Below are 19231 nucleotides of genomic sequence, written 5' to 3'. Positions count from 1 at the left end.
GATGTTTCTCCACCGTAATGGCGGTGACCTTAAGTGAACCACAGCACTCAAGATACAGTGCGTTTCCCGTTCATAAAACAGAACCAGTTGCAGTCACTTTAACTGCAGAGTGTCTGATAAATTTGACCCCGCTGTCTCACACCAGCACTCTAAAAATCTATTTTAATCATGAAAAATGTTTTTGTCAATTCTATTTGAAGCTTTGCTGATCTGTGAATTGATTACAGTAAATAACTTCTGGCACTGTCTTATTTCCAAGATGTTTCCTTAACAGGGCACAGACAAAATAGCATTAATGTTTCATGAAACGGGACTTTGAAGAAACTAAATTATTGAGACGAACACTGATACAAATGTTGGTCCTAATCTGAAACGTTCCCTGTGTCTGGTATCTTCGTGTGTCCAACAATACACAAGTGTGTGGACGCTTGAAGGAGCTTAATGTCGGATGCTAACATATAATCAACATAACCACAATGGAAGATGCATGCACACGGCGCAGCACTGGGGGAATGCAAATCCCACCCCTCGGATGAAGCACACATAAACACACAGGTGTAATCAGCAAATGGTATAGATGTAACCAACCACTAGTCTGTTTTAAACACAATTTATAAAGATCTACTATGAGTAATTAAACGCCTTAATCAACATCGATGCTAAAGCGTTGTCTGGTTTCCATGCCAACATTAAACTGACTTGCATTGTGTCTGTTCCAACAGTCTCTCCATCGAGTGAAAGTAATATCACGTTATGTTGTTTAAAAAAAAAAAAAAAAAACTAGATATGGTACACAGGAAGAAATTCTCAGCCCATTTGAACATTACGCTTGTTATCTGGCCATAAACAATATCTTTTCATTGGGATTTTTTCAGAACCGTTCATTTAATTATGATTGCGCCAGTAGAATGTTCCACTTGAGTCTAATAGTATTACTTACATGTCCTCACTTGTACATTCATTAAAGAAATGCAATTAAAGAAAGCTGAAAATGCAGTACAAGCCATCTCTTAGCCTTTTAGACAGATAAGCGCTGCACAGAGATGAACATGGGATTTGCAGAGGTCAAAGGACATGGATGTTAAAGTGGTCCTGTGCAGAGCATTATGTGCTACGGACAAACAGCCTATCAGAGCAACTAGCTCCTCTGCTGTTCCATTAAATCTACGCCATTACAGGAGTCAAAGGTCACAGAGCTATAAGAACAATTTGTGAGGTTTTTTTTTTTTTTGCGTGCAAGACTTTGTCGCAAATCATGGTACACTATATGAACAGAAGAACAGAAGATAGAAATTATGACATTAAACTAGACTCATTGAGGATGGAACTGTAACAGAAAATAACTGAATAAACGTGAACGTAGACATATCGAACATGAGAAAAGTAGACAAGCTGGAGAATATCAGTCATAATCACAATAACAAGGGGATGATAAAGCACTTTAATGCTGTGGGAGGGAGACAGAAACACACCCATCTGTGTACTGATGATCAGTACCCAGATGTTGCCTCAAAGGACATCAGACACACCAGTCCCACACAAAACGTAAATACGAACAAATCAGTGCACAAATGCATGCATATGTTCACTGTTAAAGACACATTAGTTTGCAGGCCCTGTGTGGTTTAGAAGTACAATGCCTCTCAGAGTTATTGTCACACTGGAGCTGTTTGTGAAAACACAGTGTAGCTACTGATCCATTCCAGTGCCTCCCTATGCAGAGCTCAAGGGATTAAACATCCTCCAGTTACATTAGCAATTAGACACCTGCCTAGTTTCGTTGTACCGAGCTGTAATATACAATACCAAAACCTACATTATCTTACATGACTTTGTTTCTGAATGATCTAGTTTTTATTTTTAGTAGCATGTCATTATGTTATGTGCAGTGACATGTAGGTATGTATCCGGTAAGCGATGGAAATGTGGATAGAGTGCAGTTGCATGCTGGGTTTCTTTCTGTCTGTGCACGACTATTGCATCTACAATGGCTCTGATATGCTGATCAAAATATGCTAGATAGTTCATGATCAGCATATTTATACATTTGGTGTACAAGTATGCAAAATACATCACTGTCTTATCCTTAAGCTTTGAGAAGTCCCTTTGGAGACAGACATCATAGGGCTCAGACAGGATGGAGAATAGAGAGATATGCAAAGTCTGCCATAGGTCCAGTCAAACATTACCTTCAGTTTGGACAGCTGTCCCAAGTCCTTGGCAGCACTGAAGATCATCTGAGCACCTTGCTGTTGGAGAAACAGATATGTTTCCATCATCACATGTGCAGAAGGTAAACAAAGCCAGAAACACTCAATTGGTGATGATGGGGTTAAAAAAAGGGATTATATGAACAAACTCAGCAGCAAAAGATGAAGGGACAAAATCTCGAACATGGACTCACTGCTAAAACAGGAAGCAGATGAAAATGTTTGAAAAACTGCTCCACATTATGGCATTAAAACTTGTCTGGCACCACTGACAACAACAGAAGCAATATTTCTAAAATAAAATATGTCAACCAAGGTCTTACAGAAGGATTAACAATATGAAAAATTTACTCTTCGTATGTGGAGATTTGGAGATGCCACATTGTTTCATTTCCTGTACGGTAATTTGTGTGTTATGAGGGAGCAGGAGAGCTGAACAGATGGAGGAAATGAGAAACAGACAGGTGGACAAGAGGAGGGAGGTGGAGGCCAAGCCGAGAGATGCGCAGAGGAAGAGAAACGGGAAAGAGACAGATAATTGATGAAACTCACACTCTGGTCACTCAGTGGAGGGAGAACAATTGTTCTCTCGATGGTGTTCAGCACAATTTTCCATAGCTCTTTGAGGACTCGTTTCAGGACTGTCTTCTCACAAATCTTGGCAAATAACATCAAACTGCAAAGCGGCAAAGAGGGTGTTTGTCAGATCAAGAGTGGAAGCGCGAGTCTCAGACGGAGCTAACATGGCTAAAGGCTCCAAGTAATGATGTCTTCATAAATAATATGATTAAATAAAGAAAAACACCTGTGACTTATAGAATAAATGCAGCAGCTTTAGGCTTTAATCTCACCCTATTGTGCAAGCAGGGTCTAAGAGACAGGAGGAAGGATTTGGTATTTCCATATCATTAAAAGGATTCCCTGTAATACCCCATTGGCCTCAATGTTGCTTTGACAAACGGTTGAGAACGATTCCCAGAGCTCAGCTGAACTCTATCAGTTCTTTCAAGGATGTCATTTGAGAATGCCACGGAAGTAAATACAGGTTGAAATAAAAGACATTACCAGATAATGTGTCTCCCTCTGTCTGTGGCAGTGAGTATTATAGTGGCATTTGGAGGGCCTCGAATTAGGTAAAGCAGAACTAAAGTTGGAAATGCCTCAACTGTCATCACGTCTGAAGATGAAACATGGTTAATGAAGTGACTGACAGTAAGGAGGATTATTTGGTTTTTGTGACTAAGGCAGTGTTCAGAAACAACAGCAATATGTGAAAAAAAGCAACCATAAATTATTCTGCCAAGAAAGTTAAATCTGGCTCAGTTTTTGCTGCAGCAAAATGCACTGTCATCTGGCAAGGTGCTGCAATGACCACATCAAAAAAAATGTGCTACTAATTCTTAGTATCTGCAATTGGTGCGATAAAGCAACTCTGATTTAGATCCTTAATTATCACTGTGTGGATGTATGGCTACCTGTAGTTCTTGGATGAATTATTTTCAAATACTTAGCTAGAGAGGGTGGCGCCTGTTGAGGTCAAAAGGACAAAACTGACCTTCATGTCACAACTTTGAAATCAACAGATACCCACTTTTTATCCAGAAGATCCATAAGAGGCCGGAGAACAGTCTCTGCATCCATGGCAGCGTTGCTTCCTTTGGCTGAACCCTTCATCTGAACCAGCTCCTGGTTCATCTGCTTCACACAGTCCTCGATCACAGGTTTGAAACTGGGTGATGGACAGCAGCAAGCTTTTAAATCCATTTCACATGCAAGGCCACAGCAGTGAAAGTTAGTCACTCTGAATAGGTGCTAGCTCTCTCCTGCTGCTATTATATTATTGATAAGGAGTTAAGAGCAGGGGTGTCTTTTGTTCAAGCTGAAACATTTAGCAACTTGCTGTGCTCATGAAGCATGGTGCACAGCATGAGCTTGAGCCAATTATACCTTGAGTACATGCCTGTCAATAACTAAGCAGCCTTGTAATACAATTTCTTTGACAGAACAAGACATGAATAAAGACATTAACCCATTCAAACGACCTCTACAGACACACACAAATTTTGAGTCACACTAATGCTCACCTTGAGCCAAACACTCCACTGAGCTCATCCAGCACTGTGTTGAGTTTATTCTGCAGCTCCTTTAGCAGATCACTGGCCTCTGCATCCAGCTGTCAGTGGGAAACAGACAGTTACCACATCACTACACTCCATACAGTAGCTCACACTCACTACAACCCTGTATCTCTGGAGGATGCCTCAACTGGGGTGGGAGTTTGGGGGGTTGGGGGCAACAGGCACAGAGGAGAGGTAACCTGCCTTGCAGGTGGCCTCCTACTCATTCTGCCTGCCATCTGTGCCGAGCAACGCTCTGAATACCAATGGACAGCTCACCTCCGAGCGCTGCTATGATCACTAGCCGAGTCATGAGACATGGTGTCAGCAAAGAAGCAGCCAGCTAGTGGTCTTTCAAAAGGGAGCATTTTTGTGCACTGTTACATACATTAAAGAAAACAGAGAAGGCTGTCAGCCACTACATCTGAGGGAGTAAAGGTTTCTCACATCTACACATAAAGCCCCGTATGTATGATGTTCTCATCTGTCCTGACTTCTTGTTTTCAAGAAGAACACTGTAGTGGGTTTGCGTCAGTACTGTATGTATTCAAGTGTACAATTTTCAGTGACTGCAAGCCTATGAAATCACTGTACTATGTACCTAAATATTTATATATTGACAGAGCAAACATGAACTTACAGTCAACAATTTTTAATACCAGCTCATACATAAACATTTCTAAAATGTATTCACAGCACTTACATGCCCATGCATGGCATGTGTTGGGTTACTGCAGTGCCATATTTATGAATGTGCATGTGATGGATGCCCAGGTGTGTACTTGTTTGTGTTCATTTGGTGTATTCTAAAAAAAATGCATGGGTGAATATGGGATATTTCCAGTGGACTTCATGTGTGAGTGCATTTGTGTGTCAGTAAATGCATGTATGAGTGCATCTGTTTGTCTCAGTGCTTATGAGTTACGTTCGCCACGTACAAATGTCCAAATATTGATGTTTTAGATGGGGGCGGTGAACACATGTTGTTGAGGCTCAGTGCTGAGATGGATGTGTGAGGCGAGGCACCGCACCGCATGCATGACAGATCATCACATTAGACCCGATAAGCTTAGCCATGGAGCCGCTCATCTCACACATTCTAATGGCGGATGGCTCAGCTGGGAAGCGGATGTGTAAACTATACTTTTTATAGACACTGTTATTCTGCAGACATGCCCCTATCTGGAGCATGAACAAGACAGATTTATACTTCTATGTATGCGTGTACACATGCATACACATTCATACTGCTGTCACCTCAATGGAGGTAATCACAGCATGTGAGATTTTTCTGTCACACAGAAAATTGCCCTTAGAGGTTTGAGTTGTTATTTTACAGTTTGAGTAACAAATGACATCTTTTTCAAGTGATAGCAAAAACATACTGTTGGCCTTGGTCTTTTATCAGTCCACCCTGGCCTGGGGAAAGTTTTAGATTGGTCTCTAATCTGTAGCTTGGCAGTTTCAGAAATTGAGATTCTCCTTTTATTTTCTTTCTCTTTTTTAATGGGGATGCTGGCAAAGGAAATTCACCCCACCGTTAGATAAATCCCAGCACCTGTCACCGCCTGAGAGGAGAAAATTCCATTCTGACCTCATGTGATTCCTGATGCTCCAGTGAAATGTCTAACTGCAGCCCTGATGAAAAAGACCTTGATTTAAAGGTAGACGTGGGAATTTCTGTGAAGGAAGTTTTGTGGTTTGAAAATATCAAAGAATAATCGTTGAGGAGTCAGGTCAAAGATAAGGTCTTTGATTTGGAAATGGGACATATTGTTTAGAGTCCTATGGTGGATGTTTTATGTAAACACGTATGGATGCAAATGAATAGAACTTGAGCAGAAACTAAACGTGAGCCTTGCTTAAGCTGTCACTGTATGTACCAGTGTCACTACAATAGTTCTTATACATAGTCCACTCCGGAACTGAAGGCACTTCTTATGCTGTTAATTAAACTTTATACGAAGAAAACATCGTGTTTGGAATTCACGGAGCACCTGGCTCCTCCATGGTAGCTGGTTTCACTCGACACTGACTGGCATCCAGAGTCCTCCAGAGTGTACAAACTCTCCCCTGGCTGACAGCCTATCAGCTGCAGCCCAGCTTTGCTTCCCTTTGCCTGTTTCAACACTGCAATATCTATTCACTGGCAGGTTGTTATTCTGCAGTACAGTTTGTCCAAAATGACTAACAAGGCCAAATAAATAAAGGTTTATTAAACTGCCTTCTCTAAAGTGAGGAAAGCATATTTGCAAACAGGGTGACATCCAAAATAAAGTCTGATACCAATCTGAAGAGATCAGTCTATGATGATTCCATAAATGGGCAGTGTAAGAGATTATTGCTAATCTCTGTTATTGGTAGCACTGTGATAACAGCTCTTGGTAATTACATTGGCTCTGTGGGAGTTAATTGCTGATAGGGAACTATTCGGTAATGAATGGCCTCCTATGCAGGCAGAAAACTAATGGAAACTTTCACCTGAAATACACTCTGGCTTTGCAATTAGCATTCCAGAGAAATTACTAGGGACATTCTTTAAGATATACTCGACTGTCCATTAACTGGGGAATTCACAGCCCGACTTTTTGAAGGGAAGGCAAAGACTTCGAGTGTCATTATTCTTCAGACAATAATGACCTGGGAGTGATCAAGGTCTAGATCTGCAAACAGTTAGGCAGCAGCAGCACCTCAGCTGAGGGCGAGGCTGGGGAGATTTGTAGGTGTTTGAGAAGCTCGTTAAACACGGACTGAAAAATCCTATCTGAAGCATTTTGTGGCTGCAGCTTGGGAAATGGAAAGAGAAGATCAAAACCACAGCGACTTGGTGAGCCTCTGACTCTGCTCTGTGTGTCAGCGTAAAAGAGAAAGGGAGGGGGCCAATGACCTAAAATAAATATCACACTTCTAAATTAGCCATGGATCAAGAGAAACAGTGGACAGATAAAAAGAAAGCAAGCTAAAAATAAAGATGGGATCGGGTGGTTGATTTGAGCCACTATCCCCAAAGCACAGGGGATGGTGAGCTTGAGCAGCCTGTCCGGAGGGGTGATGGGTAATTCAGTTTCCGTATGCTCTGTGGCACATGCTGCTGGAGGGGTTGGGGGAGTGTGTGGGGAGGTGGGGTGAGAAGCGTAGGAGCGTGAGGGGTGGCAGGGGGAGGCACGAAGGGGGGAGGGGGCGTGCTTTTGTCGTATCGTTTGGTAAATGGTGAGAAGGGGTGTTGACGAGTCCTATTGCACACACCTTACAGAAGGACACAACCCCCTCCTCCTGGAGACAGAGAGAGAGAGCACAAAAAAAGGAAAACGGGGGGGAAAACAGAAGACACAACGACAGGAGACAAAACGCAAGGCAAGACAGGCATTAGAAACTAGAGTAGACACATGCATGTAAGTCACAAGAAGCCATGGCGGCTGCTTCTCAGGTTACACTGACAGACCGACACGTCGACAGAGAAAATATTCACCTGTGCTTGTAATGCAACACACAGATTTTAGGGGTTTTAATTCATCATTTAGAAAATAAAAAGTCAACACGTTATACACAGAGGGGGGGATTACAGTTGGAGAAATAGTGATGGGATACACAGGAAGTTATTGAGGAACAGCAGTAGAGGTAGTCGTCGGAGGGGTGGTATTAGCAAACTGAGCCACATGTCAGATTGGACTACTGGATGGTTATGTGCAGAACTGTGGGGGAAGATTACAGCACATCACTGTTGGGGTCAACTCACCTTCACTTCACACAAATGTCAACTAAAGTCATCATTTACATAATAATGACACAGCATTTATTTTATGGCAGCGGAGCGCTGCTGCGAGGAGGGAGGTTTAAGTTTCCATATTAACTGGCACCAACTCTGCTGAAGTGTCCTTTAGCAAGACTCTGAATCCCAAAAGCCCAAGAGGACGGTGCTCTTTGGTTAACCTTGTGATTTGTCCCTCCAGTGGAAGGGAACAGATCAATGGCATTGTCCAAATGTCTACATTATTCTGACAAAAAAAGTCCAGATTTTATTAAATTTAAGGTCACAAATTTCAATTTGAATTGAAAGTGAGTTGTCTCAAACCTTGATGCAGACATTGCAGAAATATGCTGTAAGGACAGACCTGTTTGCCACCCATTGATTCAAACATCTTCTCCAGTTGGACACGAAGCTGCTGAATGTTGTTGAGAAGGATGCAGGGCTGTAAAAGGAGCAGAATGAGTATGACTAGGTTGCTTTATATAGCACGCTGCATTATCCAACATGCTGAAAATATAAAATATATTTTTATTGTTTCTTGACATCCTGCAATACACAGAGGACAATAAACTCCCTGTTTTACAGCCATCATCACAGTATTGTTACGGTTTGTGAGTTGGAAACTACCCCATTGAAAACATAATGTGAAATGTCAGAAATATCACGGGGCCAACAACTGTAAAATCCATCAGTTTTGATTTCCTGACACATCATCTATACCAAGATGCAAGTTTTCTGTGCTAGTCCACAGTTGTAACACAACAAGGAAAGAAATATCTGCACTGAATGTGTCAGGCGTTATCGATTCTCAGCTCCGGAACAAGTTTAACAGATGACAGACATTAATCACGCTGCTTTTTATGGAGACCCAGAGTCATTCCTCAGAGTTTTCAGACAGTCGCATATTATGTACATTATCTGTCCCCACCAAAAAAAATAACCCATCTGTGTAGAAAACGCACCAAAACTATGATAGTGGTAATGGACAGTAGGAAAATTATAATTCAGCACCCCACAGGAGAAGGATGATTGGTGTCTTTCAGTCCCCAAAGCAGCCAATACTGTCTCAGCGGGAACACATAACGGCTTGCTCTCTACTAGATTTATGAGCATATTTGTGTAGAAGTGATTAAACATTCTCAATCTGAATACCACTGGAGATTTCCCACAATTACATATTTCTAGTGTAAAAGAGGGTGAAACATGTGCAATGGATCTACAGTATCATTTTAATGCTAGAGGCTGCTCAGATATCAGGCTGGATGGTAGAAGGCAAAGAAAAAAGAGACTATTTCCCTGTTTGAATAGAAGGATGCTAAGCCAGCAAAATTGTCTGCTAATATTATTAATATTATGACATGATTCCTTTCAGTTCTATAAATCTCTCTCTCTGTGTCTTCAAAGTGGGTCTCCTGGGTGATTCCTAATCTGGGGAATGGGATGTCCCAAAGGATCTCAGGATAAATCTGAGGAGTCACAAAATGATTTAAGGACTTTTTTGCTTCCAGAAAAATGATTTTATTATTCAAATTTTTTAAATACTGGAGAGTGCAAAGTTGGAATCCACCAAAGAAGAACACAAACTAGATGTTTGGGAACAATAGATATGATGTACATCATGCATGCCCTGCTGTCTAACTAGACTACAGTAGGTCTAATATGATGTAACTGTGCCCCTGTGTAACTTTGTCTTCCTCTCAGTTCCTTTTTTACATCAATTGTCTCCTCAGTGTTGCCCGGAGAAGGGACATTTCATATTTTCTCTGGGACAGCTGTAATGAGCCTGTCAACACTGTAAAGAAACATCTGCCTCCTCCGCTAGTTCGCCGTGTGTTATCTCTCGCTTCAACTTCAAAGACCCGTGTGGATAATTAGGCCACTCACAAAGCTCGGGATTCATCCGTCACATTAAACAATGGACAGAGAGCCCAGAAAATACCAATGACTTTTCCATATCAGCCATGGGCTGTGAAATGAATAATTGCATCTCGGTTAATAGAGACACTTTGTTAAGTGTATAACAGGAGACAGGGCAGGGCTCTGCGTATAACAGGCTGGGCTTTTATTTTAAACATTTTTTCACAGTCTCCATGACAACGGCAGCTGGAGACAGTAATCATACAAACACAATCATCTGACTTGCCATATTTGCTATTGCACCAAAAAAACAGATAGAAAAAATGTTACCTTCGCTTCTAACATTTGCAGACTTTGAGTGGGCACTTACCACATTCTCCTTACTCAGATGCAAAGGAAAGTCCTTGGACACGATTGCAGCATATTGCAGAAGAACTTTGTTGATAGTCTGTAGGATTGAGAGAGGCAGTGTTAAAATTACAGTTTGTTTGCAATCCTACCATCGAATCTCACTGAAGAGTCACTAGCCAATAACAAGCTAATACCACACAACAAATATACAGAAGAGTCTGCTTGGATCAATGGCAAACTCTTTAATTGCCAGTTATTACTCCCAGCATTGGTACTCGGGATTCACTAGGAGGCCTTTTCCAAAGAGCCTGACCTTTGCAAAGCGGCACATGAAGTGAGCCAGAGCCTGTGGGTTTGGGCACTCCAGCTTCTTGATAATCTCAAAGCTCTGGTTTAGTTGAGTGAACACATCCACCACTGAACAGGAAAAGAGGGCGTGCTCCGAGGTTTGCTGGAACTGTTGTAGGGAAGAGAGGACGAGAGACGGTCATGAGTTTAAACAGAGAAAGATGGGAGACAGAAAGGGGGGGGGGGGGGGGGGGGCAAACAAGAGGGAGACAGATGTAGAGCTTAAGACCTTTAAGCGTCTCACAATAGTGTAACTTTGTTTAGGACAGTGAAGAGGACATTCGATTAATGTACCAACAACTCTGTAACAACATCACTCACACAGCACGATTCAAGACCACTTACTGCTGATGACACTCCTGCAGCAGGTTTATGTGAACACTGAAGAGCAGCTGGAGTGGACTCGTAACACACAACTCTTGATTTAGCACAAAAATATATGTGAGTGCCTGCATTTATTCACAGTAGACATAAATTATAAAAATAAAGTTTTTTTTTTATGGAACCAGAGTAAAAAAGTAGTTTAAAACTGATGCAAAGAGGATTTTACTATTAAATGTTGCATTTTGTCACATTTTCTGCGTTAAATCAAAAATGATTCAAAGTTCCAGTATTTAACTGTGTCTAGTGAAGACAGTCAATGAATGAATGCGCCAATATTCACAAAACATTACACCTGACTGCTTGAAAATTGTGTGGAATATGTTGTTTGAACACCGAGCAGGAGGCCAAAAGCTTTTTGCTTTGTTGACAATAAAATTAACGTACCCAGACAGATATGGACAGAGTGTATCACCTTTAAGCGTACTCAAGTGATTTAATACTGTGCATCCCTAGTTTTAATTCCTCCCATGGCACAAGCTCCAAAATAACTAGATTCTACACTTTCCATAATCTTTCACTTAGACATCGCAGACTAGCAATCACCTGCAAATTTTAATTTTTCTCATTCAAATTTTGCAATGGATACTTTTTAAAAAAAACAAAACAGTTTTATATTTTGAGCCATGAGTGGATGACACAAGAATACATTTCCAACTTTATAAAGCTTCACAAGACAGAACTGCTGTTTTCAAAGGCTGTGTGTTAAAGTCTTTGATGCAAGATCTCTGAATTGGTCCTTTACACAGACAACGCTATAATTCTAGTAGAATACCTGTTGCTGACATTACAAAAGTCATTTTGGATAAATTTTTATAAAATGTATTGGTTAATCAGTTACTTTAATAGTGCAGTGCTGTGCGATTTTTACAGAAGCAATCATAAGTGCCGATGTGATTAAATGCATGAGATGGAAAATATCTCTAATTCTGATAAACATGAACAAATGAGCGAGCAACCAAACACATGTGAAGGTTCATCAGTATATTCCACTTGGTTTGTGAGGCTTTGCACATTTCCTCTCATTACTGCCTAATATCCTCCTGTGCTTTTTTCTGTCCCCCCCCCAAAAAAAATCACATTTTGTTTCCTGATTATATAAATTTTTAATTGAAATTTCATTTATATTCCTCTCTTGTCTCAAGGCGAGAGGTGTTTCTGACTGCGTGAAATTTCTTTTATCCCCTCCAATCCTCCTCCTCTAGAGGTAAATTCAATCTGAGCAAGTCGTCCTTGTGAATAAAAAAGCTCTCCTAAGTGGCGCGGGTGGGTAAATATAAAAATTTGCATCCTGAGAAACAATGCAATTCTGTACTCACTCCATCTTTCTTGTCCCTTTCCAGCGCTCCATTGAGAAAATCCATGGCAACGTCCTCATTCTCATCAAGCCACTGAATGACAAATGGCTCGAACCACCTGAATAAAAGACAAGTCTTCTATCATTGAAGGGTGAAATGGTCGGATGGTTTTGTTTTTTTAGCATGTTGTTGTTGTCAGCTGTCTGGAGCACGAGATCACTCACAATTTACAACAATTCAGATGCAGAGGTTTTCTATTTAAAGAACGTAGTTGAATCATACACTCAAATCTTAGCAGATTTCTCTGCGGTTTTGAGCAAGGCTGCAGTTCTGTGTAGATGCTGATATCGGGTTTCAGTTTGCGAACAGATTAGACTGCGAGGCTCAGACAGAGGACAGCAGAGGACAGGACAGGCTGGGACAGATGAGAGACGTACATTTGTTAGCGGAATAATAATGTTGCTTTGTCGCTCTCACTTTGCCATTTCCTTGTTTCATATAGTGCCTGGGTTTGTCCTCAGAGCAACGGATGTCCCCCCAAGCTGCTTTGTACTCCGGCTGAGGGCATCTGCCTCACGAGGGAGAGCCAATAAATAAGGTGGGCGTGGCGACGGAGAAAGAGGGGAGAGGCGAGCAGACGACAGGAAAAGGCTGCGTGTGTGCGACTGCATGCATGATGTGTATGCCTCTGGAAGAATGAGTGCTGCTGGAGATGGTGTTTGAGTGACAGTTTTGGAGACGGGGAGGGTGAGTCATTACTCTGATAGACCGGCTGGATGGGAGAGGGCACGGTGTTCCCTACTTGCATTGCACGTGTTTATATTGCAGCTATCCCGGCTTTGCTGCACACAATTATGCGATTACGCGAAAAAAGAAGAACAAATTTTGGGCTCTAAATTAGTCTTGTCTTTCTAAACAGTCTATGATCTGCTTGCTTAAAGGCTTGCTGTAATGCACTAGACAGCACAGACATTGTTGTAATCACATTCATTCTGTTAGCCATTACAGAAGCCTTTTCTGGAATTGCTACTGAAGTATGGCTCAAAATTGAGACGATAAAGAAAAACAGTTTTGGTGTAGCAACAGCATTTCCTCAGGCTGCAAAACGACATTTTTCATTAGTTCAGCAGATCAGTTTTTGGACAATTTCAGACATTTTAAATGCAAACATCTCTAAAATTTACTTAAATATCCATACATTTGCTTTGCTGATAATTCTGACAGCTTCTTATCTAATAATAAAGGTGTACAGTAATTTGAGGGTGTAATAACCACTGAATTAAGTGGTGTGAACAAGGAAAAATATTTGCACTTGTCTTTATTAATAAAATTTCATCTTGAAACAACTAAACATGACCCTTGCTATCCTTTTACTTTCCTGTATTTCATTCATTTTCATTCACTGAGCGCTCAGTTTTCATTGTAACATAAAGTCCGGCACCTCTACAGACAAAAGCAAACTAATGGCTAGAAATAAACACTGAAAATGTATTTTGTGCATTTAAAATGAAATCAATCATAAAAAATTTAACTTGAATTTCTTTGAATATTTACATGTACAATATTCTTCCAAATGCTAGAAAAAAAATCTGATGATTCATATTATAGATATTTTACTACTTGCAGGTTTGATTAGTTTCTACACTCTCTACTTACAGTTCAGCTCAGTTCAGATAAAAAGTCCTTGAAATCTTTGTGACATGACTGTTAGTCAGAGCTGAGTCACTAATGGCTTCACAGTTGTCCAAACTGAGGAATGTTTTGTGTGTGTTTTTTACAGATTCTGGTTAGTGGAATTACTTTTTTTTGCCAAATTTTAAAATAAGACATTATTTTGATGAAATATCACAACTTTAAGCTTTGGTAATTTTTCTTGGTGAAACAAAGTCGCACATGATTCGTGAGAGGACTTCCTGAAAGACGAAAATCCACAGATTCTTTTTGGTTTTAAAGTTTGTTGCTCTGATAAAATGTTGGTGATTTTAAAAAAAATGAGCATGCCTTTCAAACCCTCTGGTAGGTACTGGTGTTCAGATGGTTAAACAACCACCAGATCATCACTTAAACAAGCACATTTTCAGAAACCTGAAGATGCTACCTATTAAGTTAAGTTTCATTCATGTTTTTTGACCTTACAGTTCTTCTGTTATTCAGTTCAGTGCAATTCAATGTTGTTTATTCAACACCAACTCAGCCTAAGTCGCCTCAGCACTTCACACAGTGAGGTCAGGAGCCTCAAAATATTCTATTATAGAGAGAAACTATGATTTTCTTTCAACAGGTACATGCAGACAGTGAGCAGTTCTAAGCTCTTTCATTTAGGTTTACCAAATAGGTGAGAAGGTTAAGAAGTTAACTTGGTTGCTAGCAGCAGTCTGCTAATGTCTTGTCATGCTTTAGAATCCCTCCTACGCTTTTCAATTTACCCACAGTTGTTTGTCCTCTGATTTATAGACACTCACTTGCCACTTTAGGTAAACTTAATCAAGCTGTCTTGCAACAATCTGTATTGATGCGGAGAGGTGTTTCCTCATTATTTAAATGGGAAGGATAACTATCAAAAACTGCAGCATCCAAAAATGATCATATGGTTAAATCAACATCTCACAAAAACAGAACATCATACTTACTTGCTAAACCCTCAGCTGAGTGTGTCTTTCTTCATCTTTGCACAATTTCTCATTACCAATTCATCTGCATACTTTTGTTCAGTACAGTACACTTTGTGTGCGTATGGAAATGAAAGGACACTCACAGGGAATATTCAGGTGGAACCCCCTTGAAGGCCGGCAGGTCACGGACGTACTCATTATGGAACCACTTGACTTTGAAGTGAAGATTCATGTATTCGGTGCTTTTGCATAGGCGGTGCTTGTCATGCTCTGTAATGCAGATTAAAAGATGAGAGGCACACACGTCAGTATGCACACTGCTCGCGGAAGGCAAAGTCAGACAGAGAAAATGAAGTTGTATTATGTTAAAGTCTCACTCGTAGAAACATCTGTGGACCGACTAGACAGGATGCTAAATTATAAGGCAGTAAAGCATCAAACCTGCTTCATGAAAGAGTAAGTGTGTTGTATGCGCTCTGTTTCTTCAATTATCAACATATTCTCACAAAAATTGAAAGAACAAGAACAGGCAGATATCAACACATACTTGTACAAATAAGAAAAATTGCTCATAAACATAAAAGAGACCTGAGCAGCAGCGGCCCCTTTCAATCCGACATCTCAACAAGCTCAATTATGTACAGCCTTGAGCTGTCAAAGAATGAGAAAATAAAACCGAGCCTCTGAATGGGTCCAGCTCTCACCAAAGAAAAAAAAAATAAAGCCCTTGAATGGCTGCAGACAAACTAAAGCTAAAATGGATTAGACTTTCATGTCAGCTGACAAGTCTGCTGAGTCATTTAGTCCAGCACACTGTAGACATTTCATAACAATTAATCATTTCCATGGGATCCCTTGGAGAAGAGATGGATGGTGATGGTGCAGCAGAGAGTGAGGAAAGAAGAGATGAGAGGAAATAAAGGAAATCAGTGAAGAAGAAACAGTGGGATGGATGTCAGACAGAAGAGAAAACACCATGCAGGAATCCAGTGTTAGGTTGCAGATGAGATGATGGCACTTAGAAGAAAAATTTTGAAAAAAGTTGGGCGTGTAGTAGAAGGAAACATCACAGAGGATCAATGGAGCATTTGTGGTATTGTGAAAGCATTTTATCACAGATAAGACGGGATATAGATCAAAGACCACCCAGGCAGTTAACACTGTATACAACAGAGACCAGCCGCTCACACATGGGAAGAAGGAACGATCCGTAAAGGTCTACAACCACGCAAGCAGCTCTGCGAGGAGGCGCTGTGTGTTGATGTCAAGTGGGAAGGAATGAAATAATAGGAGAGACTGCCATGGGTGTGAGTGGGAAGACGGCAGCTGCCAGTTTTCCTGGGCTGCTGCTTGTCACTCATTATTATAGCTGTCTTAATCAATATACACAAACAGAGCCAAATGGAAAGTTACATTTCTTAGCTAACTACTACTAAAACACTGCATTGATTGGGTCACTTATTACGTGACCCTGAAATATGGCAATCATTCTGCTTTCTATTTATTACTGAGGTCATGGCGGGTGGCAGTGGTCTACTGGACTGCATTATATTTAGGTACCTGTGATATTTTGTCCACCCCATTAACATATACGAGTTGGGTCAAACATTTGAGGGGTGGGGGTGTCCTTCAGGCTGTGTGAAGTTGCTGGATATTGGCGGGAACTGGTACACGCTGTCGTATACGCCGATCCAGACCATCCCAAACATGCTCAATGGGTGACATGTCCGGTGAGTATGCTGGCCATGTAAGAACTGGGACGTTTTCAGCTTCCAAGAATTGTCTCCAGATCCTTGCATCATGGGGCCGTTTATTATCCTGCTGCAACATGAGCTGATGTTCTTGGATGTATGGCACAACAATGGGCCTCAGGATCTCGTCACGATATCTCTGTGCATTCAAAATGCCGTCAATAAAATGCACCCGTGTTCTTCATTCATAACAGACGCCTGCCCATACCATAACCCCACCGCCACCATGGGCCACTCCATCCACAACATTGACATCAGAAAACCGCTCACCCACACGACACCACACACACTGTCTGCCATCTGCCCTGAACACTGTAAAAAGGGATTCATCCATGAAGAGAACACCTCTCCAACATGCCAGACACCATCCAATGTGAGCATTTGCCCACTCAAGTTGGTTACGACGACGAACTGGAGTCAGGTCGAGATCCCGATGAGGACGACGAGCATGCAGATGAGCTTCCCTGAGACGGTTTCTGACAATTTGTGCAGAAATTCTTTGGTTATGCAAACCCATTGTTTCAGCAGCTGTCCGAGTGGCTGGTATCAGACGATCTTGGAGGTGAACATGCTGGATGTGGAGGTCCTGGGCTGGTGTGGTTACACGTGGTCTGCGGTTGTGAGGCTGGTTGGATGGACTGCCAAATTCTCTGAAACGCCTTTGGAGACGGCTTATGGTAGAGAAATGAACATTCAATACACGAGCAACAGCTCTGGTTGACATTCCTGCTGTCAGCATGCCAATTGCACGCTCCCTCAAATCTTGCCACATCTGTGGCATTGTGCTGTGTGATAAAACTGCACATTTCAGAGTGGCCTTTTATTGTGGGCAGTCTAAGGCACACCTGTGCACTAATCATGGTGTCTAATCAGCATCTTAATATGGCACACCTGTGAGGTGGGATGGATTATCTCAGCAAAGGAGAAATACTCACTATCACAGATTTGTGAACAATATTTGAGAGAAATGGTGATATTGTGTATGTGGAAAAAGTTTTCGATCTTTGAGTTTATCTCATAAAAAATGGGAGCAAAAACAAAAGTGCTGCATTTATATTTTTGTTGAGTGTACTTACAGCTTGGATATTGATGTGAAAACTAAGTGAAGGTAATATTAATCTGTTGTTTTTGATCATTTGACATTATTTTGTTGAAATCTGTTTTCACTTTGAAATGAAAGAGTCTTTCTTTTTCATGAATTCCTTTCAAAAAAGCCAAATTACATTGCCTGAAATTAAATAGTGAAAAGCAATAAAAGGTCAGTTGGAGTGAAAACCTTTCTATTGGTAATGTAATGTAACATTCAGTGTTACCAACAAACTAACAAACTAAATACTGCTCACTGTGACAACCATGAATAACTGACGTTTGGAATTTGTAATGTTCACCATGTGAGTCATCCTGCACTGTTATCACACTGACGCTTATTGATTCGCACTAAACACAGAGCACCTATGAGAATTTCTCCTTAACTATCTAATAGTTGTTGAATTATTCCAGGACCAAAACTCTGGAGCGAGCGATTGCTTCTTCCTTGCGAGTGACCTCTAGTTGCCTTGAAAGTAATGCCTATTATCTGTGTGGAGCAAAGGTGAAAGGGAGTGGGTGTTTGGGCAGACATCCTGTCTACCTAAGACGATGCATTCCATCTCCTACCAACAATAAACACAGAGTTTACTGAATCGTGACCACTACCTCCTCCAAAACTTAACCAAAAAAGCATAAACTTAATAAAACCTGAACTGCAAAGGCTGCAGTTATGAAAATACTGAGCTCTTAAAACGCATTCAGCATTGTCAGTCCACATTTGTTAACATTACGGTGCTGGTTGTACACAGATGCATCTCGAAATGCTCTACAGAAAAGGCTGTATGCCTTACGCACGACAAAATCCCAAGCTCAGTCCTTACCTGCCCTTTTTCAGTATATAAGTTTTGCTCTCCATCTCCTAGCTGCTCCCTGTGTCTGGTCTTGTTTCATTGTTTTGCTTCCAACCTTTTTTTGTGTGTGTGTGCTTTTTATTCAACATGCAAATAGCCATACAATTCGTTTCTCTATGACAGAATGCGGACATCAATTTTTTGGGGTTTAGCAGGCGCTGCTGGTTTTCACAAATGAAATCTGGGGAGTGGGGAAGCAACACTTGTTTATAAATGGTTATTTGATACACATTTGGAATTCTGTGATGCAAAGCGTAACCCGCAGTCCATCTCAACTCACAGAGGACAAAATCACTGTATCTGGGCCCTATACACTAGGTCTATATAGGACTGGAAAAGCAGGAAATCTAAAGGAGTGCGATAGATTTTTTTTTTTTTTTTTTTTACAGCAGCAACAACTGTATTGCAAGACACACATATTCAAATGCAGAAACAAGAAACAACCATCCATACAACATCAAAGACATGTTTAAATCCAATGCAAAGCACCCTGGCTGTCATTCTTTAATCCCGATAAGAACCTAGAGTGTTTACTCTGATGAACAGCGCAACGCTTGGCACCCTATACTTCCTTCTAAGCCCTGAGAAAAATATTTACATATATGTAATTAACATATG

The 19231-nt window shown here is 41.0% G+C and overlaps 1 protein-coding gene across 4 annotated transcripts in view; it reads right to left on the bottom strand.

The window, feature by feature from the left end:
* The window catches only part of LOC110955449 (protein unc-13 homolog C), a 115989-nt gene that overhangs the window by 12043 nt on the left and 84715 nt on the right, over positions 1 to 19231 (bottom strand). For 3 of the 4 annotated variants that reach the window (XM_051960169.1, XM_051960162.1, XM_051960175.1), the window contains 10 exons: positions 15066 to 15192; positions 12332 to 12428; positions 10597 to 10740; positions 10303 to 10380; positions 8440 to 8517; positions 7574 to 7600; positions 4295 to 4383; positions 3802 to 3939; positions 2763 to 2886; positions 2190 to 2249 (listed from right to left, as the gene is read on the bottom strand). In XM_051960169.1, the coding sequence (XP_051816129.1) occupies positions 2190 to 2249; positions 2763 to 2886; positions 3802 to 3939; positions 4295 to 4383; positions 7574 to 7600; positions 8440 to 8517; positions 10303 to 10380; positions 10597 to 10740; positions 12332 to 12428; positions 15066 to 15192 (962 nt within the window). The remainder of the gene's footprint in view (positions 1 to 2189; positions 2250 to 2762; positions 2887 to 3801; positions 3940 to 4294; positions 4384 to 7573; positions 7601 to 8439; positions 8518 to 10302; positions 10381 to 10596; positions 10741 to 12331; positions 12429 to 15065; positions 15193 to 19231) is intronic. The other variant, XM_051960174.1, reaches the window with a different exon arrangement.

The sequence above is a fragment of the Acanthochromis polyacanthus genome, chromosome 2 (genome assembly GCF_021347895.1).
Source record: "Acanthochromis polyacanthus isolate Apoly-LR-REF ecotype Palm Island chromosome 2, KAUST_Apoly_ChrSc, whole genome shotgun sequence".
Lineage (NCBI taxonomy): Eukaryota > Metazoa > Chordata > Actinopteri > Pomacentridae > Acanthochromis > Acanthochromis polyacanthus.
Note: the sequence above shows the minus strand (reverse complement) of the source record. Positions and strands in the feature narration are given on the sequence as shown.